Here is a 27,614-nt window from a genome sequence, read left to right on the forward strand (position 1 = left end):
TCTATTTTCTCACATATATTCTATTTCATATAATTAATGTTGAAACCTCATTGTTTATTGTAAATATAAATTCATTCTGAATGTATTGCAGCAACACATTCCAAAAAAGTTGGGACAGAGAAACAAAAAGGGATTTGGAGACAAATCAAGGACTAGGAGACAAGTCAGGGACTAGGAGAAACAAAAAGGGACTAGGAGACAAGTCAAGGACTAGGAGACAAGTCAGGGACTAGGAGAAACAAAAAGGGACTAGGAGACAAGTCAGGGACTAGGAGACACAAAAAAGGGACTAGGAGACAAGTCAGGGACTAGAAGACAAGTCAGGGACTAGGAGAAACAAAAAAGGGACTAGGAGACAAGTCAGGGACTAGAAGACAAGTCAGGGACTAGGAGAAACAAAAAGGGACTAGGAGACAAGTCAAGGACTAGGAGACAAGTCAGGGACTAGGAGAAACAAAAAGGGACTAGGAGATAAATCAGGGACTAGGAGAAACAAAAAAGGGACTAGGAGACAAAGTCAGGGACAAGGAGACAAAGTTAGGGACTAGGAGACAAAGTCAGTGACTAGGAGACAAAGTCAGGTACTGGGAGGCCCGGCTCGCCTGTGAATGTATGGGGGTGTGTTAGTGCCCGTGGCATTGTGGGTAACTGTCACACCTATGATGTATGGGGGTGTGTTAGTGCTACACCTGTGGCATATGGGGGTGTGTTAGTGCCACACCTGTGATGTATGGGGCACCTGTGACGTATAGGGGTGTGTTAGTGCCCGTGTCAGAGGTAAACATTCACCTGTAACAACTTTTTTGAAACATTTTGCTGCATAATATTCAGGATTTGTGTATATTTACAGTACACCTTATTAGTTTAACATTAAATATGTCTGTTTTTGATTTAAATATCTGTGAAAAAGGATTAATGAATGATCACACTCAGTGTTTTTTGGAATTAGACTTCTTCTGTTCTTCTGAATGAAAGCTAATTATCTCTGACGTATTAATCTCCACATGGACCCTGGAGTTCAGCCTTTTAAAGACCACAGTGCCACTTTCTGGAACACTTTCTTCGTTCAGATTAAATAAAAAAACATCCCAAACGTCTTTAAGATTGATCCAGCGGGTTTCAATGAGGCAGTAGTTCAGGAAGGAGGATCCATTCAAAGCTCTTTACATTCAATATACAATAAGGTTTGATGTGTCAAAGCAAAAGAAAGAGTTTAGAGAAGTGGATTAAAGGTACTAAAATGAATAAAAATACTGATAGCCACAGGTTTCAGCTCTTATAAGTGTGAGGAGACGGTCTGAAATATATTTCAGGAGGAGACAAACGCTTCTAAGATCACCATGGTTCCACCGCGCAGCGCAGGGACAGAAAGTTTTAAGGCTCATGACAAGCTTTAGTGTGAGGGGGAGGAAGGAGATGGTCCTGGTTCTGGATCAGAGCTGCCACCTTTACAGTAAGATGGTCCCAAAGACCACGTCAGTGGCTGAAGGAATGAAAAGGGAAGATAATCATGATCCTGTTTGTGTCGGCGGATGGAATGGAAGGTGTTACGCAGGCGACGGAGGCGAATGGTTAGTAGGAGGAGATGTCGGAGGAACTGCTGCTGTTGCTGGTGGAGGTCTGGGCCCTCTTGATGTACAGGTTGAGCAGCTTCATCTGCAGGAGGAAACAGCAGGTTTTTTTCATTGTTTTTTCCTCCTTTCCTCTCCTCAAGTTATGCTGTATTTCTTTTCTTCCATCTCTGTCTCCCTGTCCTGTCCATCTCTGTAATATTGTATGTGTGTTTTAAGTGTACGTTTGGACGGGTTGATGGCTAATTTTATTGCCCGAGGACAGGGGTAGGCAACCTGAGTCTACGGAGTCACATGTGGCTCTTTAGGCCATCTGCAGTGGCTCCCTGTGGCTGTGACAACAAAATCATACGACATGAACAGTTATTTCTGTTTTCCCTAAAAACAATATTAAAGCTTCTACAGCCCTGCACCTTAACATCTACATTTCTCGAACTTCAAGTCTAGTTTTGAGTTTCTCTAGCTCGACAAGCTTTCGATTCCACATCTCCTGAGATATTTATTATGGGGTCTAGCCTCATTTGCACTTGCATTATTTCTCTTTTTTTGTCCGAAAATTTCCCTTTTTTTAGTAAAGCTTGTCGACCCCTGTCCTAGTACTTGTTACTCCGTGCAATTACAATAATGGAAAATCTGACTCTGACTGAGCAGGAGGGTTAGAGGGCGAGTCAAACTCAAACTATGATGAAGCTTTCTGAACCCCAACCAGCAGCTCTTTTTTTTTAAACCATTTTACTCACTGTGGCATCGTTTTTCACTGCAACATATAAAATCTATAAGTCCTACAGCTCTATGGAAACATCACAATCATGGATAGAAGTGGGAACAACTCAAACATGTATTTTTTGCAGAATAACACAGTTATAATGTCATAAATCATAAAAAAGGAAAACATTTGTTTTTAAAAATAGAAATAAAATAAACAAGTTTGAAAAGTATGTTGTTGTTTTTAAGGATTGCCAAAAAAAAATCACAATTTTTTTCAACTATAAAAACAGGCATTATCACCAGAAATTGAACTTTCAGACAGTCCTTGAATAGAACATCGTAACCATTATGTTTCTGTAACCAAAACGATGCTTAAAATTGTGAAATTTCTTTCAAAATCACTTTATTCTCTGTGTCATTTAAAACCTGTCCAAAAATAAACATTTGCACTAACCACACGGTAACCAATGGTCACCTGACAAATATTCACTGAAAATTTGTTTACACAGAGCAGAGAGGAGAGGACAGGAGAGGCTGGAAATATGGAAATAGTTCAATATGTAGTATATGTGGAGGAAAGTTTTTTCCCCCCAACAATTGTGACACTTGGAAAAGTTTATGTATAGATTCTATTTTATTCCCATTTAAAAAGAAATATTTATTAGAGAAATTCAACCTTTTTTTGGTTGTATGTCATTATAACTGTGTTATTCCGGACAAAAGACATTGAGTTTTTCAGACTTAGCCTTGCTGATTCCACATAGCTGCAGGACATTTATAAGGATTTTATAAATATTCTATATGAGACATTTAACTAGCTATAGATGTGGTGAAATGGATTCTCAGTGCAGCCTGGCTTACCAACAGTCCTTTAAAGTCGCAAACAGTCAGAGGATTAACGAATGGATGAATGTTTGACCACAAATAAACTGACTTCAGCTGCTGTTAAAACCACTTGAAGGATGTTTCTGAGCAGGTCACAGATAAAAAATCCAGACTGTACCTTGCTGCCGGTCAGCTGAGCCAGGTATGGCTTCAGCTCCTCTCCAATGACAGAGTAGATGGCCACCAGGCAGAAGACGCTGGCCTTCCTCACACTGCTCTCTGTGTTGTCGTAGCCCTGAAACAGAAGATGGTGCTGCGTCAAACCAGGCGGCAACCTCCGGGTCTGAGCAAGAAGGCAAACCAGGAAGTGCCTTAAACTGCATTCACAAATTACCTTTGATTCCAGGATATATGGTGCCATATTTATCGAAGAAAACGAGGATTTAGTCGCGAAACATTCATTGTTCGTCCCTTAGGACACTTAATGGAGAACAGCTGTGCTTCTGCACGCCAGTAAACCTGGGAAATGAAGTTCAAATGTGACATTTCCAAGCTAGAAACCAGGTGGCAAACTCCTGGTCTGAGCAAGGAGGCAAACCAGGAAGTGCCTTAAGCTGCATTCTACCTAAGTTTGGCTGCAAAAAAAATCTGTCTATTCATTTCAATACAAAATTTGAAAACTTCTCACTTGATTTATTACCTCAGAATTTTTTTTAGGACAACACTATGGTCTCAATCACTAGTAAAAAAAAAATCATCATCAAGACAATTTGATGCTAATTGTTCTAATAATGGCCCCATTTAGAAGAAAATAGAAGATAAAGAATGGTATGATTTGGGGCGTGGCTACCTTTGATTGACAGGTCACTAACAAGGCGAGCCGTCATCAGGAGAGAAGCAGAACAATTCGTATCCATGGCAACGTGTCAATAAAGTTATATATAACGTTATATGGATAGAAAAGAGGACGTTTAGCGGTTTGGTCTCATAACTTTGACCCTTTCACTGTATTTTCACTTAATGACAGTTTATTTGAACGTTTTGTTCAGTAAAAATGTCTTGTTCAGCGTTTGGTTGGACTAACAGACACTCCAAGGAGTCACTGCTCAGTTTTCTGAGGTCAGTAACAAACATTTTGTTTTTGTTTTTTGCTAGCCAAAACTAACATCCCAGTTAATGCTCCAGTTAATGCTAACATGAATTAGCAGCAGCTTCTCTCAGTCAGGTTGAGGTGTAGAGAGGCTGTAGTCAGTGATCAGATCCCTCTCCTCCTCCACAGTCCAGATATGGTCTGCTCCCCGTATCAGAAACAAGATGACGACACAAGATGGCGACGAATGTGACGCTGAACTCGATGCTTCCAACGGGCCACAAACCAATGGGTGATGTCCATTATTCATAAACAGTCTATGTGTGTCCACACGGCGTCTCACCTGCAGGAGTCCAGGGATGATGTCAGACAGCAGCTGGTGCAGCGGCTCCTTGGTGATGCGCTCGATGGCCCTCGTCTGCATCTTAATGGCGGCCAGGTTGATGGGGTAGTCTGCCGTCTGCACGATGGGACACAGCACCTTAATGCACTGCTCCGGGTGGATGGAGGCCGCCAGCGTGGAGGCCGCCTCCTCGGCTGCACGCACTACCTGCAGCCACCACAAGGGGGAGAAGAGATCGTGATTCTAAATCCCACATGCCTTAAAAAACTGTAAATACTGACACATAAAATACAAGTATTTTCAGTTTTGTTTTTTGTTCTCTTGTTTTGTTAAAGCAACAGGGAAGACAAAGTAAAGACCTAAAAATAAATAAATACAAAACATATATACAGAAACAAATAGAGTATTTATATGTAATAAACTAATTCATACATATTTATTTATTTTTGCATATGAATTACTCTGTTTTTTTTATTTTACTAATTTATTTTATAAAAGCAAAAAAGAAATGGGGAAAAGCAAAAACAATAGAGAAAGAAGAGATAAGTAGAAGAAGAGCTAAAAATAAATAAACAAAAATAATCAAAAATATATAAAGAAACAGATCAACTACTTCATAGGGAATAAATACATTTATATATATATTTTAAAAATATATTTTTATTTATTTATGCATATATATTAATATATTTTTTCAAGATACTTATTTTTTCTTACTTATTTTCATAAAAGCAAAAAAAAAATTGGAGAAGCAATACAATATTTAAAAAAGTGAACAAAGGTAAATGGTAATAAATAAAATAAAAGTTATAAAAAATAAACATATCAAAAATGAAATTTGAAAGAAATAAATGACAAAAAATAAAATTTTAATTTAAAATTTAAAAAAGGTAAATGATAATAAATAAAATAAAAGATATAAAAATAAACATTATATCAAAACAAAATTTGAAAGAAATAAATGACGAAAATAAAATTCAAATTTTAAATTTAAAAGCAATTTATGAAAATGCTTATAGTTGTTGTATTGTCTTATGTTATTCCTTAGATTTTTTATAAATCCTCCTCACCTCCTTGTGCGAGTCTTTGTGAGCCTCCAGCGTCTTCATGATGGTGAGCTCAGCGTAGTTCTTGAAGCGAGCCGGCTGGTTCCTCAGGATCTCCTTCAGGACTCGCAGAGCCAGCGCTCGGATCGTGTGCTGAGGGAGGAACGGTCAGCGTGAAACCACTTACAGTCACACAGAAGTTTACAGAGGAAGAAGACAGGTGTCAGGCCTTACGTCTTTGTCTCCCAGCGTCTCCAGCAGCAGCAGCAGCATGGTCTTGAAGTGTTCCTCCCACACCACCAGGCTGTCCTCCCGGGCCACCTTCAGCAGCTCCAGCAGAGTCCCCCGGCGCTCCTCGGGGCCCCGCTCCCCTCCCTGGCTTTGGGAGAGCTCCTTCAGCAGCTCCCCGACCAGCTGCAGCTGCTCGGCGGGGCTTGCTGCAAGAGGAGGGTCAACAGTGTGGATTCAGATTGTGTGCGAGTTGTTTATTTTTTCATTTCTTTACCCGTTCAAAGTTTCCATTCAGTCTAAAGCCGTGTTTCCTTTCGGGGGACGAGTGGCCACTGAGAAAGTCTCAGGCCACGCCCTCTCAAATTTCCACTTACTCTGCATGTCTCCATTACAAAAAGGCCCCCAGAGGGATTTAAGAGACTCTGGAGGTGATGTATGGTTTTCCATCGTCACGTATTCGCTAAGCGACAGTTGCGATACGTATGGTTTTCAATTGTTGCAACAGATTAAACACGGGAGACGCAACTGTGGCCGCTGTCGCTAACTGTGCACAACATCAGCAGCTGATCATAAACAAAGCAACATGGCTAATTATGCACGGGTCTTCTGGTCATAAACACAGTGATCGTGAATTAACCAGCATCACTAACTGTGCACAAAGTGTCCTTGTCCTTGTTGTAAACAAACAGAGATCACTAAGTGAACACCTCCTGAAGCAGCAACACATACACACTGTACTGCTACAGAGCTAACTGTTAGCCTATTAGCAATTTGCAGACTGGACCCTAAGGGGTTAACATCCCCTCTGGCTCCAGAGGGGATGTCAATAGTTTTTCTCTAAAACAGACAGAGGATTTTGCAGAAATGACTCATTAATGCCTTTACCTGGGAAGCTTTTTGGGTTCATGATCTTGTTTTCGCCACATTCTTGTCTGCTGCCTGAAAAGCAAACATTTTGGTTTAAAGACATAATGCGAAAAACTAAAAACCATAAAAAAAAATTCAGCTAAGGTGTTATGGAGTCATAGGAAAGCCTTTAAAAAAATCTATAAAAGAAAATAAAGGTGGAAAAATAGAGAGGAACAAATAAAAAAATCAGTAAATATGAAGAATTAAAAAAAAGTGGAAATATAAGTCAAATACCAAGATATAAAGGAATAAGTAAAAGTCTTTAATATAAAAAAATGTTTTTACTTTAAATAGAGTAATTTATATGCAAATAATGAATATAAATAATACATGCAGAACTAAATAAAAAATAAATTAATATGAAAATGCTTATAATTTTTTTGTTTGATTTGTTTTCATATTTCCACTTTTTCCCCCATTTATTTATAGACTAATTCCTTTCATAAACATTTTTAAAAATTTAATTTTTAATTCTTTGTTATGTCCAATTTAAAATTTCTTTTTTCCTTATTCTTTAATAGTAAACTTTTTTTATGGCATTCTTATATCCTTATTTCCTGGAAGACCACAGGAAGACCACAGTATGTCAGGTTGGGGAACTGTGTTTCTGGGACATTAATGAGCAGCAGAGGGGCTCCACAAGGCACTGTTCTGGCTCCATTCCTGTTCACACTGTACACAGGGGACTTCAAATACAACTCTGAGTCCTGCCACATCCAGAAGTACTCGGACGACACTGCTATTGTGGCGTGTATCAGGAATGGACAGGAATCTGAATATAGGGATCTGATAAAAGCCTTCAGTGACTGGACTCACAAGAACTATCAAAGACTAAGGAAATGATCATAGGTTTCCTCAGGTTCAAGCCCCCCTTCAGCCAGTGAATACCTGTGGGCCTGTGGGGTGGACATGGAGGTGGTGCCAAGTTATCAGTATCTGGGTGTATACCTGGATAATAAGTTGGACTGGTCCCTAAACACAGACACTCTCTACAAATAGGGGCAGAGCCGCCTCTTTTTCTTCTTGAAGCTCAGATCTCTGGACATTTGTAATAAGATGCTGCAGATGTTTTATCAGTCTGTGGTGGTAGTGTGTTGTTTTATGCTGCAGTCTGCTGGGGAGGCAGCATCACACACAGAGATGTTCCAGGCCATCTTGAAATACCCGGATCATTCGCTACACAAAACCTTTATGGACCAAAAAAACAGCAGTGGACAGCTCCTCTCTCTCTGTTGAAGGACGGAGAGATACAAAAGATCCTTCTCTCCTACAGCCATCAGGCTGTCTCATTCTAACAGAGATTCTACCAGACTAACTGAATTTACCCTCGGGGATAAATAAAGTCATTTTGATTTGATTTGATTTGAGTCCATAAGGTGTGACCTGTGGACTCACCGTCTCGCAGCTGCTCCACTGTGTCCTCGTACAGCGCCTCCTTCAGGGCGGCCTTGTCCAGCGTGCTGATGCTGTCCGTGTAGTTGTACGGGTTGTAGTCTCTGAAGCGCGGGCCGGAGAAGGAGCGTGGCGAGGGAGTGTTCAGCAGCGACGTCTTGTTGTCCAGCGCCGTACGTCCTCCCCCAACCACGTCACCAGCAAGCCGGGGGTCTGAGTCTGAGGACGCAGCTACTCCGGACTGAAAAACAACAAAACATTGTCAGCACAACACTAAATCAAAACATAAAATATCTGCACAGAGTAATAAGTACCAGGACAACGAAATTAGCCAACAACCCGTCCAAACGTATACTTAAAACACACATACAATATAACTAAGAACAAACATTTTAGGGCTATACTGCCCTACAAAGTCTAACTGCAGTAACTATGCAAAGGGTAAAATGAGAAAAACAGCTTTAAAGCTTTTTTAAAAACTTTTTTTCTTCGCCAGCCAAATGGGTTATAGGTCGATAAGTGATATGACACTTATTTCTACATGTATTGATGATGGAATTATTATGCTCAAAAATCATGACGATTTATTTGACCTTTGACCCCCAAAATTTAGTTACTGCACTCTGGTATTGCATTGCTGTAAAAGGTTCTGATAGTAATGCATAAACACAGTGAAGTAACTACAATGTTGTTTAACAACTCTATTCAAAGATTTGTGTATTTTTAGACTCAATATTATGAAGTAATGTTACATTTTAGTCTTTATATGATTTTATTTTACTTTTTTATCTAATCACTCTCTAGATAATAATTCCCCTATCAAAAAAAATTTGTAGTTTCTATTATTCTTGTCTTCATTATTCAACACAATGAAGAAATACAAGGCGACACTGTATCGCAGTGGATTTTCTAGTTACTGTAATTTTTACATCATCATTTCTCAGAAATAAAGCAAAATTTAAATCTAAAACTTTGTCACAAGATAAAACAGACATCAAGGAGTTCATTTTTAGTTATAACTCAATTTCGACCAAAAATGTAGTTCCTGCAGTTAGACTTTGTAGGACAGTATAGAAGTCTGTTCTCACCATGCCGTCCCTCTTGCCGTCCCGCCTCAGCGGCTCCATCAGGTCCTCCTGGCTGCGGAAGCTGAAATTCTGGATGGCCTCGGTGACGCCGCGGAGAGAGCTGTAGATCTCCTCCGAGTTCAGGTTTTCACTGTCGTACTCCAGCATGCTGTTAGAAAAAAATAAAATAAAACAATCACAAGTGTTCAGAAGCTGCTTCTGCCGTTTGGATCTCTACAAAGACTCCAAAATGATTCCTAAAAAAATCTTCTCTGTGAGACTTCACCTTACAAGCCTGACATAAAGAAAGGATATTGCTGAATGTTAAATTAGGGCAACTTTCTGTTTTCCTACAGTAAAAACTCAAATGTAAAAAAGGGGGAAAACGTCTGTGAGCAAAAGTCAAATTAAAGTAAAAAAAAACTTCAGTTATTCCAAAGATACATACATTTTTTAATAAGATATTAACTGTATATTATCCATATTTTTTAAATAAATTATCTGTAAAATAACTTAGTTGTTTACTATTATATGACAGAACTTTTGCTGCCAGAGTAAGAAAGTGGTGATCCAGGACTCCTTCAGACATTCGATGCTCGTGGATCTGCACTTCTGCTGTTTAAAGCTTGTGAAGAATGATCGGGGACACTTGGACAAGTGGACAAAAAGTGAATCGTGACAGATTTTATGCTATACTTTTATTTATATTTAATTTCAGCTCTTTTTTGGTTACCATTATCAACTTTTTCACATTTTGTCCAAGAATAGGAAACAGGCAACACCGAGGAGTCAGAATTTGAGTATGAGCTGAAAGATGTGCCACCAGAAACTGAATTTGAATTATTTATATTTGAATTTGAATTGCTTAACTTGAATAATTGCATTAAAAAACTGAATGTGAATCACATAATTTGAATTTGCATTGTATAATTTGAATCATTGCATTGAAAACTGAATCTGAATTGTAATTTGAAATTGAATTTATTAGTTTCAGTTCTCACAATTGAAATTCAGTTCGCAAAATTCAATTTCAATTTTCTGCAACGAACATCCGCGTAGTTGAGGCAGAGCAATCGAGCACAGAAAACGGAGGTGCTGATTGGCTGAAGAGGCGCTCTGTGTATCTGCACTCGATTGCTACCCGGATGTTCGTAGCAGAAAATTGAAATTGAATTGTGAGAACTGAATTTGAATTGTGAGAACTGAATGTTCAGTTCCAAACGAATAAATTAAATTTCAAATTACAATTCAGATTCAGTTTTTCAATGCAATGATTCAAATTGAAATATACAAATTCAAATTATGTGATTCAAATTCAGTTTTTTAATGCAATTATTCAAGTTAAGCAATTCAAATTCAAATATAAATAATTCAAATTCAGTTTCTGGTGGCACATATTTGAGCTCATATTTGAGCCCTATAGATGTATTACATTCTGGTGCACGTGCACGTTCATACTGTAGCCGTGCATGTTGACAAACTGATGCGGGTCGAGACAGACGGGTGAGTCGAGCACAGACACATTTTCTCACCTTTCAGCTCAAAAGAGAAACCAAACGAATGGAAGGTGAAGGCTAACTGGAGCAGATGGAGGCACAAACACTATCAGAGGTTTCACAGTACAACAAAAACAGCTGCGTGACAACTGAGTGAAAAATAAAATGTGAAGTTGTTTCTCTTCCACTTTTAAAGTTTTTTGAAGCTCAGCTTTAACAAGAAAACGAATGCCTCAAATGGCTTCTTTTTATCATATATATTAATGTTACTTAATATTCTTCAGTGGAAAAGATTATTAGGGGATACAGAAGTTTGTGCACGAAAATATTTTAAAAGATATTATTTTATCTATCAGTATCGAAATAAATCTAACAATTTTATAATTTTTAGGTCATGCTACGTAGTTCTACCGTTCCCTAATTCATTAATTTGTTCAACTTATATATCCTAACTTGCACATACACTGAGGTGGAAATCTTACCTACAATATTGCAGAGTAAAAAAAAAAGAAAAATCCAAGCTACCAGGAAACACAAATAAGAAACTTGGATAAAAGTGGCGCTGAAATATAAAAATAATAAAAAGCCAAATTAGTAAAATAATAAATACAAACTACAGAAAATAAGCCAATTTAACCCTCTGGGCCCACTCTAATTTACTACCCATTCAGACCCTTCAAGCTGAATATGTTCACTTCCAAAAAAACACTATAAAAACTTTACAGATTCATATTTTTTTCTGCATAAACCTCTTAAACAACTTCCGCCCTGCTCAGAACTACCAACCATTCAAAGATTTTCAGGATTTTAGCCCTTTAAATGCCAGTTTGATTGCACAATGTTAGTTATTTACCATATAATAAATAATTTTTGGCTGGGGCATTGGTTTTTATCACAGCCTTGAATATGTCAAAGATTAAGAACAAAATTTTTGATGCATTTTTAGTTTTTGTGTAGTGTCAGATTTAAAATGTGGGACATTTTCAGCACGAAGCGTCTGAAAGGGTAGTAAATTTGTACACAGTGTATTATAGACCCATTACAAAAAGTGAAATTTGAATTTCAAAATATATCAAGAAAAAAATCCTACCAAAAATCATGTCATTTTCAGTATCACAGCCAAAATTATTGCCAAATCAAAAGTGAAAAATGACAAATATGGCCCAGAGTGGGCCCAGAGGGTTAAGCAATATTGGCCACGTTATGACAGAAATATCAGTGTTTATTGGATTTGGTGTATGTTGTCTGATGTACACCAATATATATTTATAAAAAATTAACAGAACATATAATGCAGAAGATTATGCCTGGGATGATTTAAAAACACTGTTAGATATTTATTTCATTTAATTTGATTAAATGGTCAGGAACTGACTGATACTGAAGACATTAATAAAATATTTAAATCTAATCAATCAACTAAAATAGGAACAACTGTAATCAAAAAAATAAAAAATAAAAACATACATACATTAAATGTGAATTGACCCAAGGACAAAAAATAAAATAATTAAATACTCAAATAGGGGTATGCGTACCCCAGGGGGTACGTAAGATTTTAAAATATACATTTAAAAAGTAGCATCCATGCAAAAATCCTTTAAAAATAATTATTTAATACATATTTTAGGAAAATATAAGTATACATTCATAAAATGAATTTCATATTCAGTAGGCTATTCAATTTCATGACCCTAAAAACCCAGAGTCTCCCCCCTACCAGGATGGTTGGACCCAACCTGTCATATGCCACCTGGCATCATCTGTCAATCACTTGAAAACTCAAAGATGGAGTCGTGGCTGAAGCGTAGCAGCAATTCTTTTGAAAACACTGAGGGACAAGTGGCAAAGAAGGCCAAAATTCCGTCTGTATCTTGAAGATTATGTTTTAATTGGATTTACGTCCACAAGTTGCAACCTACCCTAAATAGTTCAAGAGAGACCACTACAAATGAGTAATGTTTTGCACATTTATGGAGTTTTAAATGGTTCATTTTATAGTTCTAAATGGTTATATGGTCACTGTTTTTACTACTTTAGTTTGAATCACTACATTTTAGTGATTTACATTTAAACATTTAAACATTTAAAATGTTTGAAATATTATTTTATTTTTTTTCAAATGTTTGAATTTTGTATGTGTTTATCAGTTCTAAAGTTGAATAAATCAGACACTGATGGCACAGCGCTCTTTTTTTTTTTTTTTTTTTTTTAACTAAAAATGCTTTGCCCTGGTTAGGGGGTACTTGGCTGAAAAAAATATTTCACAAGGACCACTGGTTTAGATTGTTCTGCTTGTTATTCCATGTTGCTCTCTGTGACTCTACTGTGAAACCCCATAACATGGAGGAGAAGGAGGAGGAGCAGGAGGACAAAGAGGGGTGAGGTTACCTGGGTGAGAAAGCTCGCCGCACTGCCTTGACGGAGGAGTGGGCAGTGGGAGGAGGAAGAGGGGAGGGGAAGGGTGGAGGGGGTAACTTGGAGAGCCCGTCTGCACTCCAACCCCACAGCCGACTGCAACCAGTCGGGGAGGAAGAGGAGGAGAGGGGGGAGGGGAGGGAGGAGGAGGAAGAAGAGGAGGAGAGCAGCCCAGAGAGATAGAGATGTGAGAAAATAAAGAGGAGCAGTGAAACCAAACCCTCAGCTGTCAAATGTTATTATCAGCAGGAAATCATTAAAGGTGTGAAGCAACATAGGTAGAAATAAATGAATTTATGAATAAATTAATGATGACTGTAGAAATTAATAAAAAAAGATCTAAATAAATGCAAAAAATACAAGGAAATTCTTTGTTTTATTATTTTATTATTCATTTAGGTATTTCTCTATTTTTTTATTCATTCATTTATTTAAACATTTTTTTCATGTATTTATTTATTTATTTATTTTCTGATTCTGATTCTAAGTTTTCTACATTTTTTTTTGTACGTGTATTTTTAAGAAGCACACATGACAAAAGTCATGTGGAAATAAATAAAGGTAGAAATAACTAAATAAACAAATGAAAATCTAGAAATGAATGAAAAAATAACTAAATAACTATAGACAGAAATACAGAAATACCTAAATACATTTTAAAATTTAAAAAAATATAACATTTTCATGTATTTATTTAGTTATTTTTATTATCTCATTTTTACATTTCCACATATATGTTTTTTATAAATGTATATATTTATAATGTATTAATTCCTATATTTATTTATTTCTACATTTATTTTTTTATTTCTACATCTATTTATTTAAGAAGCACAATTGGGTGACAAAAGCCATGTGGAAATAAATGAATAAAGGCAGAAATAACTTAATTAATAAATGAAAATCTAGAAATAAATGAAAAAATAACAAAATAACTACAGGTCAGAAATACGGAAATACCTAAATACATTCTAAAATTAAAAAAATATATAAAAATGTCATGTCTTTTGTGCATTTAGTTATATTCTTTTTAGTTTATTTCTACATTTATTTATCTGCTTATTAAATTATTTCTACTTATGACTTTTTCCGTCCCTTCATAAATGCTTGACTCTGGAGTGAGTCTAAATGTGTCATGAGTTTCTAGAAATAAAGCGTTTGTTTCTTGCCACCAAAAAGATCAGAAGATTTTTACAAAACTCATGATGTCACAATAAATATTTCTGTTAGTAAATAACACAGAAATTATCACAATAAACAATATTATTGTAAGACCAATTTATGCCACTGATTTAATGATAATATATCAAGATTATAATGCAAGTACACCCTTTCAAACCTGCATCTAACAACTATTTTCTAGATGAATTGATTATATGTTTGGGCTATAAAATATCAAATATTAATCCTCTGAAGTCATCGATCATGCCAAGTAAACCGGAGATAAGGTCAAATATATTTAGAATAAAATATCGAACTTCTCTTCATTTTACCTCATTTAACTTTACAGGGGGAAAAAAATGTTAATGGGAAAAATGGAGAATACTTGAATTAATTAATTAAATCCAAAATTGTAACATAAAACAAAAAATGTAAAAATAATTTTAAAAAAAAAGTTTTTGGGGGTAAAATTATAAACTAAAACTAAACTAAAAAAACAAATCTTTAACAGAAAAAATATAGGGGAAAAAATACTTTAATGAGAGAAATGAAGAATACTTGAATTAATTAATTAAATCTAAAATTGTAACATGAAAAAAACAACAACAACAAAAAAAAATAACCAAGAAAAAAAAACACTTTTATGGGGTAAAATGATAAACTTTAACAGGGGAAAAAAACATTTAACAGAAAAAATATAGGGAAAATGTTTAAATACTGAAAATGAAAAAAATAATAATCATCTCGTATAGGGGAGGTTGTGCTGAAGAAAATGATACCATCAAGGCATGGTAAACATTTTTTAAGGGGCATATACAAGAATGAAAAGGAGTCAAAATGGACCAAAACTAAAAAGGGTTGAAAAATGTTCATCCTAGTTTGTTATTGTCCAAGATGTCTTTAAATGTCTGGTTTTGTCAGTCTAAAATACAAATTTAATATGACATGAAACTAAAAAAAAAAGCAGAAAATGTGCAAAGCTAAAAAACAGATTTTTCTCTCAGTTCTGCGTGAAAAATGACTTTGATGATGAATCGATCAATGAATTAGTGGGCAGTTGTTTTCCTGTGGTTGGTATTGAAGGTGCAGTCGTGCAGAGGGAGCGTTTCTGTTGCGTACCTGGGAGAAAGGCCGCCGTGGGAGCAATTTGTGGGGGAGGTGAGCGGGCTGCTGCGGCTGCTCGGCTGCCGCGGAGGAGTCCGACCCGACGAGTTACTGGGAGACGCCTGTAAACCAGCAAAAACACAAAACCGGCTTCAGAGACAACGGCAAAAGAACATGTGGAAGTGAAAGCAGAATGTGTTGAATACGTGCAGTGTTTCCCTTAGGTTTACAGTCTTAAATGCATCAATCTTGTGCACTGTGAGAGCTAAACACAAACAGCAAATACCTCACACAACATTTTTCACAGTCGGGAGATACCGTGACATAGAATCTTTATGCCCCCGGAGAATTAGTTTTTAATAAAAAGCCAAATTTGGTGCCACTGACACATTCTAATGCCACTATTCCATCATATACACTGATCTTAATGATCGCATATTTTATTAATTATTGTAAAGACAATAAGGGTTGTTTTATGTTTTATTTAAGGCATCTTATTTTGACAGTCTTCTTGTAAATTCTGTGGTGGATTCTGTTAACACACTGTGCTCTTATTCTGAAAGCTGCATGTGTTTAGCGACAGGAAATATTTCAGATCGTTATTCACAGTTCAGCTTTTTGTGATTAAAGCAACATTAATTGTTTGGTAGCCGTGAGCTAATGTTAAAAAAACATTAGCTCACGGCTACCAAACGGCGTATGCAACAGTGTGTTTGGACCTCGGTAAACCAGCTCGGTATATTCAGTGTGTGTGTATGCGTGTGAATGTGCGCACATGTCTCGGAGGAGGAGAGGTGGGGGGGGTTGGGGGAATGAGTGACTGGCGGGTGACATATACTCTGCTGAGCAGCGGCAACACAATGCAGTAGCAGTACTTTAAGTAGCTTGAAATGTGACTTTAGCGCGGCAAATTAGCATATAGCGGGCCGCCACAGTCTGAGAAATAGGCGTATTATCTTTAGGGGGAAGAGTGGCCACCGGTAGAGTCTCAGGCCACGCCCTCTCAAATGTCCACTCACTCTGCGTGTCTCCATTACAAAAAGGCCCCCAGAGGGATTTCCGAAGGTGATGTATGGTTTTTTGATCATCGCATAATTGCTTAGCAACAGTTTCAACCGTGATCCGTGATCACATATGCGACGGATTAAACACGGGAGACACAACTGTGCTCACCGCTGCTAACTGTGCACAACGTCAGCAGCTGATCATAAACAAAGCAGCATGGCTAATTATGCACAGAGTCTCCGCTGATCATAAACATAGTGATGGTGAATTAACGACATCACTAACTGTGCACAGAGTGTCTGATGCTTGTTGTAAACAAACAGAGATCGCTAAGTGAACACCTCCTGCAGCAGCAGCACATACACACTGTACTGCTACAGAGCTAACTGTTAGCCTAATAGCAATTTGCTGACTGGACGCTAAGGGGTTAACATCCCCTCCGCAGGCTTGGAATTTCGTCATTTTAGGGGCAAGGCCATTTGACCTGCCCGTTCACATTTTTTTAAGGGCACAAAGGCCACATGACAGGGCACAAAGGCAATTTGGTTAAATCATTTACATTCACATTTACATTCACCAAGAAACATTAATTATGTATTAAAACATTTGTTTTAATTCAAAAACATTGAAAAAATTATCATATTGTAAAACATTGCATTAAGAGAGACTGTGAGTATGGGAGAGAGAGAGAGAGAGAGAGAGAGAGAGAGAGAGAGAGAGAGAGAGAAATAGAATGTGTGTGTGAGAGAGAGAGAATGTGAGAGATAATGTGAGTGAGAGAGAGAGGCTGAAACAGTGTTAGAGCCTGGCCATAGAAGTGAGAAGGTACAGACAAATACTGCAAGAGAAAGACAACAGCAAGTATCAGAGATACACTTTCTCCTGACACAGTGCAGTGCATAATATATTAAATATATTTGAAAGAACCTTTTTGGAAAATGACAAATGAACCTGTTTTGAAAAGATGGCAAAATGAATCTCCTGCCTGAGTTCATCTAAGAGTAAGGAAAGAGAAATGCCTCTTCCCTGCCATAAAAAAAGGAACCTGCTGAGGTGAAATTTACATCAGCTAAATGTCGAGCCCTTGTCCCTGAGGTAGGGAAGACGTTAGCGCTATCCCAACTAGCTAGCTATCGCTAGTTTACATGACGCTAAAATGTAAAATTAACGAGTCGACTTTAAATAGGCTAATACAATGGTAATTACCTATCAATAGTACTTTCTATAAAAACGTAAATGTTAAGCCATGTCAAATACTACCACATACTTCAGTTACAACACATCAAAACAGCTTGTCCCGCTAGCTTACCTGTGCTGCGCATCAACACATGGCTCATTTGAAGATTCAAATGAGCCATATGTTGATGCGCATGTTTGAAGGACGGACCACTAGGATGTCTGTATCATGCCCTAAGCCCACCACGCCTCACTAGCGTTGTGTTTTATACTGGGACTTTGACAGGGCCGCAAAGGCCATCTTGGCCGTAAATTGAACATTTTTTCACAGGGCATCAATGCCAAAGTGCGGGGCAACGACGGCCATGTTGCTGTCTGAAATTCCCACCCTGCCCCTCCGGCTCTGCAGCTGGGAGAGACTGCTGCAGGAGGACTGTGCCACTTCGACTCATTCTTACTCTTCTTAACGATCCGCGGCTGTAGTGGAAACAGTCTTAATTACTGGAAAATTGCACGTGTTTGCACGCATCGGGGCGGAACTCCGCTGCGCGCAATACAGAGAGCAGACGAGAATAAATAAAATAAATAACATAAGGCTGTTTAGTTTGTTTCATAAAAGGACAAGATATAGAGCTGTTCTATAGGAAAGATAACCTTAAATGACTTCTGTTGTGATAATAGTAGAGGAAACGGTAACGTGTGTGTATGTGTGTGTGTGTTACCACGCTGATGCCGCTGCTGGCGCTAGCGTTCCTCAGGTGGTTGTGCAGCAGCTTGGTGGTCCCGTCCTGGAAGGTTTTGGGCAGAGCACCCAGCAGCATGGTGAACTCAGGCGTGTTCAGCTCAAACAGGGCGATCAGCACCACCTGGGCCGCCTGCACACACACACACACACACACACACAGTCACATTAATTAACTTCATCATTGTCATGTCTCTGTTTGTTGCCATGAGCCGTTTGTGGTATCAGTTGAAAGTTTTTTTTATTTTCATATTCATTTGTTAATTTATTGTGTGCACATAACTCTGTTTATATAATTTATACATTTTTATAAAAGGAAAATAGGAAAACGAAATGAAATATGGAAACAGAAAGGACAAGTAATAAAATACTAAATGTATATTGTTTTAAATAGAAAGTAATTTTTATGAAAAATTGGAATATATAAAAACATTTAATACAACTTAAATGTGAGGATAAATTCAAATGATTTCAATTATGTTATATTTCCTTTTTCTTTTTTAGTTATTTATTCATTTATTTGTTCCAATTTATATTTTTCCATATTTTTAAATGGATTTATTTATTTTTTAATTTAATTTAATTGTATTCCTATTTACTATTTTTAATTATAAATCCTTTTTATATTCACACATTCATTTCTTATTCTTTTACAGATATATTTATTTTTTATTTTAATTAACTTGTTGTGTGTTACATTATTTTAAATACATGCTATAGAACGTAATTAACAGATGTATTTCAAAGTTTGTAGTGCAGCAACAAAAACTCACAGAAACACTTTAAATGTGAATATTTCTCCAGACAAGACTTTAAATTCTGAAAGCCAGACAACAGTTAAACCTTCTGAGAGAAATACATCTTTAGCAAATTCAATAAAATAGATATACTCATTCTTTGGAAACAAATGAAACAAGAAAAGAGAAAAAGCAGAAATGGGAGACCCTGTCGGCAGAGTCTGAACTTGAAGGTAAATATGATGTTAAGAAGCTTGTTTGTTTGCTTGTTTGTTTGTTTGTTTGTTTGTTTGTTGCAGTAAACGTGCAGCGTGTTCATTCAAAACAAAAACCAAAAGTAAGTCAAGCAAAAGCAAGAACGAGCAGTTTGCACTCAAAGTCCTCCCAAAGATAATTCATGTTAATGAACAAAAGTTAAATACAAACTGCACAAAGTCATGCAGAACAGAAACATGTTTGTTGTGTTTAGTCTCAGAGAAAAACTCCTCATGCACAGATTGCAGATGCGCTCCAACAACAGGCCACAGTGTCACAGTTTGAACTTTCAACTTGAAAGTTTCATTAAAAAATGTGACCAAAACAAAGCGTTTGCACCAACTAGATCCTGTTAAAAACATTACATTCTTTCAAAGATTCGTGACAATTGTGGTCACTTTGAAATGGAAGTGTTGAAGAACTTTTTTCACAATTTTCACAAAATAATTTATCAGAGAAATTATCTTTTTTTTATGATTTATGTCATTATAACTGTGTTATTCTGCACAAAAGACATGTTCTAGTTGTTCACACTTCTGGCAATGATTGTACTGATTCCATAGAGATCCAGGACTTATGGATTTTATATATTGCAGTGAAAAACAAGGTCACAGTGAGTAAAATGTAAAAGAAATAATAATAAAAGAAAAACGCCTTGAAACGGCTTGTTGGGGTTCAGAGGGACACGTGAGTCTCTGCAGGTTAAGAGCAGTTAGTGCTGAAAAGCCTTCACACAGACATCCAGCTGCTGCCTGCCTGTTCCCGGCAGTTTTCTGCTTGTTTCTGATCATCTGACTGATTTCTGACTGATTTCTAGCTGTCTCTGGCTGTTTTCTGACTATCTGTCTGTTTGTGTCTGTTTTCTGACTGTTTTCTGTCTTCCTCTGCCTGTTTCTGAATGTTTATGGCTGTTTACTGGCTGTTTCTGACAGTTTTCTGACAGCTTCTGGCTGTTTCTGACCGTTTTCTGCCTGTTTTCTGGCTGTTGTCCGACAGTTTCTGTCTACTTTGCCTGTTTCTGGCTGTTTTATGTCTTTCTCTGCCTGTTTATAGCTGTTTCCTAGCTGTTTCTGACAGCTTCTGGCTGTTGTCCGACAGTCTCTGTCTACTTTGCTTGTTTCTGACTGTTTTCTGTCTTTCTCTGCCTGTTTCTGAATGTTTATGGCTGTTTACTGGCTGCTTCTGACAGTTTTCTGACAGCTTCTGGCTGTTTCTAACCGTTTTCTGACAGTCTCTGCCTGTTCTCTGGCTATTGTCCGACAGTTTCTGTCTACTTTGCCTGTTTCTGACTGTTTCCTTTTTTCTCTGCCTGTTTCTGACTGTTTCCTTTTTTCTCTGCCTGTTTCTGAATGTTTATGGCTGTTTACTGGCTTTTTCTGACAGTTTTCAGATAGCTTCTGGCTGTTTACTGGCTTTTTCTGACAGTTTTCAGATAGCTTCTGGCTGTTTCCGACCGTTTTCTGGCAGTTTCTGCCTGTTTTCTGGCTGTTGTCTGACAGTTTCTGTCTACTTTGCCTGTTTCTGGCTGTTTTCTGTCTTTCTCTGCCTGTTTATAGCTGTTTCCCAGCTGTTTCTGACAGCTTCTGGCTGTTGTCCGACAGTCCCTGTCTACTTTGCCTGTTTCTGACAGTTTTTTGACTGCTTGCAGCTGTTTTCGGATGGTTTCTGACTATTTTCTGACTGTTTCAGGCGGTTAAACTCTCTGCTCGTGCAGTTTGGTGGAGGTTCTACCTGCTTGCACCTCTCCTCCAGGTTGCCCTCTCCTGGCAGAGAGGCCACGGTGCTGGGTCGGCCTGAGAACTCCTCCCCTGCCCAGTTATGAAGGGTCTGGGGGCGCGGTGGACGAGAAAACAAAAAAATGAAACCAAACATACAAATAAAGAAACAATTGGAAAGAAATGAAAGAGAGGAAAATGGAGGTGGCCGCCCCGCCCTCCTACCTTGCGAACGTCGGAGCTCTTGGGCTCGGTGGTCCAGGTGATGATGCGCGACACAGCGAGGCGCGTCTCGCTGGAGTTGACGAAGTCGGCCGGGTCCATCTGGCGGGCGAGGGCCTCGATGTAGCGCAGGATCGCCACCTTCACCTTCAGGTTGGGCGTCTGCGTCTGATCCACGATGAAACGCATCAGGATGTTGAACTGCTGCTCGTACGGGAACGACTCTCTGTGCAGACACAGAGGAAACACTACTAGAATACTAGAACAACGAAATTAGCCATCAACCTGTCCAAACGTATTCTTAAAACACACATACAATATGACAGAGAACATCTGGGATTTAAGCTTTTTTTTCAATTGTTGCACAAATAAAAAGTACAAAAACCCACATTTGGGTTTGAAAGGCATGTTTTCTTTGTTTAAAAATCACAAAAAATCACAGAATTTATTGTACCCAGACACTATAAAAACAGAAATTCTAGTTGTGTTTTCAAATTAACAACAGTCTTTGAAAGAATCATGTATTCCTTTTCTATTTAAAACACAGCAGGAATGATGATTATAATTATATTTTCCATACTGTTCTAACTGTTTTGTCCATGTTTTCGTTACAAATATTTACAATATTTCACAGCTTGTTTATTTGGAATAAATAAGTGTGCAACGCGGGATTTATAAATACCAATTGACTTAATTTCTAACTTGATCTCTGTTGTTGCCATGAGCCCTTTGAGGTGTTACAACTTTTATTTTTTATCTTATTTGTAAATTTATTTCTGTTTATATTTTAAAAATACATATTAATATATCTTTTTCATGTACTGCATACATTTTTTTTAATTAAAGTTTATTTATTTTTATGAAAACAAGGGGCAAACCAGGGAAACAATAAGCACACAAGAAGTGAGAAAAATAAACAAACTGCATTATATTAAAAATATTTCCAAAAAAAATACAGAACAAAAACAAACAGTAATTTGTATGCAAAAATGAACATACATTTTAAATATATATGAATACATATGTACAGATATAAATAAACAAATAAATGTGACATTTATATAATTATTTAATATTTTTTTATTTCTCTTTATATTTCAATTGACTTATTTATTCTTTTATTAATGCATTTTTTTATTCCGACATAATTAATATTAACTTTAGCTTTTATTTATACCTTTTTATTTTTCTACAATTTTTAAATTGACTCATTTATTCCTGTTTATATTTCCATATTTTTAAAATGTACTATTTATTTATTTATTTTTATACTTACTTATGCTTTTATTTTCTCCTTTTATATTTCCATATTATTAAATGCAGTCTGTTTTAATTTTTCAGCCTATGTTTTCATGAGAAATATTTATAATGTTTTTCAGCTTGCTAATTTTGAATAAAGCAAAATGTGCAAATGATAAAGCAGGAAATATAAGTACTGGAGGAGCTTTTTTTATAGACATATAAATAGTTTCCTAGGGTTTTTTTAAGAGGTAGAGACTGAAGCCCGGCAGCCCACCTGGTGACGTCCAGGGCCTTCTGGACTTTGGCCTGGACGGAGCCCAGCAGGTCAGCACCCATCTTCTTCAGCAGCTGAGTGAGCAGAACGAAGAGCCAGTCCTGCAAGTCGTCCCTGTGCAGCATGATGAAGTCCACCAGTGTCTCCAGGAACATGCTGAACACCTGAGAGAGGACGCAAGACTCATCACTGTGTCCGTCTCACAGGTTTAACAACGGGGACACAGAAATGCAAAAGAACAAAAAATGACACACATACTTTGTTGATACACATTTTGTTGCATGGTCACTTTGTGTCTCCCTTTGGTAACTTTGAGTCTTTGTTAGGTCTTTTTTGTCTCTTTGTGGTCGTTTTATGTCTCTTTGTGATTGTTTTTGTCTCCTTGTGGTCTCTTGTGTCTTCCTTTTTACATTTTGTGTCTCTTCTTGGTCATTCGTTGTCTCTTTTTGGTCATTTTTCATCTCTTTGTTGACTTTGGGTCTTTTTTTAAAATGTTGTGTCCCTTCCAGGTCATTTTATGTGTTTGTTTGTCATTTTTGTCTCTGTAGTCATTTAATGTTCCTTTGCTGTAATTTTTTGTCTCTTTATGGTCATTTTTTGTCAGTTGACTGTGTCTCTTTGTGGTCATTTTATGACTCTTTTGGTCATTTAAGGCAGTGTTTCCCAACCTCTTTTGTGCCACGGCACATATTTTACATTAGAAAAATCACACGGCACACCAAACAAAAATGTCAAAAAGAAGTTTAGGTTAGAACTACATGTGATATCTGTCACAATTCCAACCCTCCTCCTTTATCTGGCCTAGGAACCGGCAAAAGTGACCCAAAACAGACTGCAAGCCAGCCAGTGGCGACTTTGCACATACACGATTCAGATTCCGACGTCGCATGGCCATCCGTCAGCCCTCTCAACACTTGCGCAGAGCTTCTATTTTTGTCGGACGACGGAGCTCGGCGCATCAATTCAACACAGAGCAGATCGTTCGGGCCAGGAAGTCGTGCACAGACACAAAATAAAACATCCGGTATATTTTCAAAATAAAGTACCTCAGGTTAACGGCGGATCGTATTTCAAAACTTGAAGACGTGATGATGGGCGGGGACAGACCTGAAGTCAACAGGTTAAAGGTTTTCACTCGCCTTTTCACCCCACTGACACCGCTCACTCCGGTGCTTGTTGTAAACAAACAGAGATCGCAAAATGAACACCTCCTGAAGCAGTAGCATACACACTGTACTGCTACAGAGCTAACTGTAGCTAACTACCGCTAACGAGGTCGGCCGGCTTGTTCGTTAGCGCTCGCTAAGACGGAGTCGCTGGATTTGTCTCCAGTGATTCATGAGGAGATGTTGATTCTCTTCCGGTTATATCACTTGATTATGTGTGAATTCGCGAGATTCACTGATACACTGCTCTCTGTTGGAAGAGCATTTAATTGTTCTGCCTCTCACTTAGACTTCCAATCAGGTGAATTTGAATAATCTTACAGGGCACACCTGATGATTTCTTACAGCACACTTGTGTGCCGCGGAACAGTGGTTGCGAATCACTGATTTAAGGTATATTTCGTTACTCAGTAATCCTTTTTTTTTATCTCTTTCTGGTGATTTAGTGTCTCTTTGTAATCATTTTGTGTCTTTATAGCCGTGTTTCCTTTAGGGTGAAGAGTGGCCACCAGGAAAGTCCCAGAGGGATTTAGAGACTCTGGAGTTGAGGTATGGTTTTCCATCGTCGCGTATTCGTTGCGACAGTTTCGACCGTGATCACATATGCAACGGATTAAACATGGGAGCAACTGTGGCCGCCATAGCTAACTGTGCGCAAAGTCAGCAGCTGATCATAAAGAAAGCAATATGGCTAATTATGCACAGCGTCTCTGCTGATCATAAACATAGTGATTGTGAATCAACCGGCATCGCTAACTGTGCACAGAGTGTCCGGTGCTTGTTGTAAACAAATAGACATCGCTAAGTGAACACCTCCTGTAGCAGCAGCACATACACACTGTACTGCTACAGAGCTAACTGTTAGCCTATTAGCAATTTGCAGACGGGACGCTAAGGGGTTAACATCCCTTCCAGCTCCAGTTGCAGCTGGGAGAGACTGCTGCAGGAGGACTGAGTCGCTTTGACTCTTTCTTACTCTTCTTAACAAGCCGCCGGCCCCCGCGGCTCCTTCTCGTCTCGAATAACACCAGAAGAAGTCGCTGGATTTGTCTCCAGTCGCTAAGGGGGTCTGAAAAGTAGCTAAATATAGCAATAAAGTAGCTAAATTGGTAACACTGCTTCGCCGGCTTTTACAAATGGCGGGTGTTGTTGTGGTGTCGAGTACTACGTCACATCCTGCTTAGCGTTCTATCAAATCAGCAACCAGGCTTTTTTCAGGGGAGAAAAACAGCCCTGCTCTTCTACAGGGACGACAAAATTCCTGACAAAAGACCACTCAGGACAGCTCGTATTCAAATTAGGGGCGTTTCGGCGAGTGACACCCACCTCATTCCAGGTATTAAGCTGTAGTGGAAACAGCCTTTATGTTTGTGGTTGTTTCTCTTGGTAGTAAATTTGTGCTCCTTGTGGTTATTATACGTCTCTTTTGGTCATTTAGTTTCTCCTTCAGTCACTTTCCATCTCTTTGTAGTCGTCCTGTCTCTGCAGTCTCTTTAAATCACACTCTACAGATGAGGACCAAGGGGCCCCTGTGCCCTGTTGGCCCTGTATATAATCGGTCCACAGTAAACACACAGTACAGGACAGTTTTGCTGTTGTGAGTACGGTGAGTAAACACTTACTCTCTGGTGTTTGTTAGAGTCCACAGCAGCGACGAGGCATGCAACAAAAAAAAACACACTCTGTTAGTTTGTCCTGTAGTTAGTTCAGACACGTGAGCAAAGAATTCACTCAAATCATCTTTAACCAGCAGCTCTGCAGGAAGGTTTTCCTCCCAGGAATCACGCTGTGTGTGACAGGCCGTCTGCCGGCTCTCACCTTGCTGTGAGGGTCTGCAAACATTCTGGTGAAGATCTCACAAAGCCTCTTCAGCTCCACACGGCTGACGGAGAACACAAGAAGCAGATTTATCTTTTACACAACAATATTTATATACAGTAGTTTCTTCTGAGACGTCAACTTTAAAATTTAGATTCAAAAAAGCAATTTATGATATTATATGGCTTATTTAGTCCCCTTTTGTTCAAATAAAGGAAAAGTGGATGCAGGATTTTGTTTACTTTCTCACACTGAACTCACAAATGAACAGGAAAAAAAATCTGTAATTTACTAGAAAAAAACTCAATTATTTATGAGAAAAAAAATCTGTAATTTACTAGAAAAAAACTCACTAAATTACAAGAAAAAAACTCACTAATTTACTAGAAAAAACTCACTAATTTACTAGAAAAAACTCACTAATTTACTAGAAAAAAACTCACAAATTTACTAGAAAAAATCTCACTAATTTACTAGAAAAAACTCACTAATTTACTAGGAAAAAACTCACTAATTTACTAGAAAAATCTCACTAACTTACAAGAAAAAAACCTCTCAAATTTACGAGAAAAAAATCACCAATTTACTAGAAAAACAACTCACAAATTAAGGAAAAAAATCTGTTATTTACTAGAAAAAAACTCACAAATTTACCAGAATACCATCGTATTGTGTATATATTATTGTAAAATCTGATTACAGATTTCATCAAAACACAAATATTCTCCCACAAAGTTCTCAAACAATGCTTGAAGAAGAAACACACTATGATGAAGAAAGTGGCTTCCTGATGGTGTCAGGGTAATTTTTTTCTAAATGATAATTTGCTGACAGAGATGCAGGGGGCCCACCTGAGCATCCTCTGGCTCTTGAGCAGGTTCTGCAGCCCCAGCAGCCCCTCCTTCCTCTCGGACCAGTTGGCGCTGGCGCAGTGGTTCAGCACCTCGGCCACGTCCTCCGTCTGGCGCAGATAGTGCGGCTGCATGCCACCATTTCTTGAGCTGTACGATCGCTCGGAGCAGGCGCTGGAGGCGTCACTGTTGGCGTCGTCGTCCGAGTACATCCCCGGCGACTCGAAGCGCCGCCTCACTGGCCTCCGCTGAGAGGGGAAGAGACGTCATCGGGGTTACAGACAGAAAGTCAGGAGTCTAATCCAGATCTAACACTCTGAGAAGATCTACCATGCAGCTACAGAGACAGAGGCATGCAGGTTTCTGATGACACGTCATTTCAGGGATCATAAGAGAAAAAACTAGGGGTGCCCTGTTCCGATGGTGTAATTAGGGCCATTTTAGATAAAAAAGACAACAAATTTAAGATAAAAAACTTTCACAAATTTACAAGGCAAACATTTTTTACAAAATGACCAGAAAAAAACTCACAAGTTTACCAGAAACAAGTGAATTCTATGTACTAAAATGCTTAATAGTCTTAAATGTTAAAATACAGTGAATTCTATTAAAAATATAAAAATACACATCAGATTGCTAACTGTAAAATAAAGGCAACTTTCTGTTTTCTTACAGTTTAAGTTAAAATGTTATGCAAAAACAATGTTACAAGAAATGTTTAAAAAAAACGTACAAAGTCTGGCAGCAAAGTTGCCAATGACTTACTGTCATATTAAAGTAAAAAAACTTTAGTTATTCTACAGATATGTATTTTTTAATACAGATATTACGTGTATAGTATCCGTATTTTAATACAAATTATCTGTAAAATGACTTAAGGTTGTTTACTGGTATTTAACGGTAAGTGTCATTTTTACTGTCATCTACTTGTTTTTTGTTTTGTTTACAGTTCACTGCACAGGACGTTTGGTTTCTCCTTTGCTGCTCTTAAACTCTGGGACGAGAAAGAACCGATACAGACACTGGAGCATGACGCTTGTTTAAGTCCAA

At 37.9% G+C, this 27,614-nt stretch overlaps 1 protein-coding gene across 1 annotated transcript in view; it reads right to left on the reverse strand.

The window, feature by feature from the left end:
- Positions 1-439: 439 nt before the first annotated feature.
- LOC131963083 (CLIP-associating protein 1-like) overlaps positions 440-27,614 on the reverse strand; it is a 90,935-nt gene continuing 63,760 nt past the window's right edge. Inside the window, exons 25-40 of the mRNA XM_059328219.1 lie at positions 26,565-26,812; positions 25,714-25,777; positions 22,730-22,893; positions 21,217-21,439; positions 21,008-21,103; positions 18,265-18,417; positions 15,377-15,483; positions 13,070-13,192; positions 9,204-9,351; positions 8,119-8,356; positions 6,700-6,753; positions 5,818-6,020; positions 5,608-5,736; positions 4,538-4,744; positions 3,283-3,399; positions 440-1,656 (exon numbers count right to left, since the gene is read on the reverse strand). Of these exons, the coding sequence (XP_059184202.1) occupies positions 1,573-1,656; positions 3,283-3,399; positions 4,538-4,744; positions 5,608-5,736; positions 5,818-6,020; positions 6,700-6,753; positions 8,119-8,356; positions 9,204-9,351; positions 13,070-13,192; positions 15,377-15,483; positions 18,265-18,417; positions 21,008-21,103; positions 21,217-21,439; positions 22,730-22,893; positions 25,714-25,777; positions 26,565-26,812 (2,358 nt within the window). The 3' untranslated portion in view covers positions 440-1,572. The remainder of the gene's footprint in view (positions 1,657-3,282; positions 3,400-4,537; positions 4,745-5,607; positions 5,737-5,817; positions 6,021-6,699; positions 6,754-8,118; positions 8,357-9,203; positions 9,352-13,069; positions 13,193-15,376; positions 15,484-18,264; positions 18,418-21,007; positions 21,104-21,216; positions 21,440-22,729; positions 22,894-25,713; positions 25,778-26,564; positions 26,813-27,614) is intronic.

This window comes from Centropristis striata, chromosome 24, assembly GCF_030273125.1.
Source record: "Centropristis striata isolate RG_2023a ecotype Rhode Island chromosome 24, C.striata_1.0, whole genome shotgun sequence".
NCBI lineage: Eukaryota > Metazoa > Chordata > Actinopteri > Perciformes > Serranidae > Centropristis > Centropristis striata.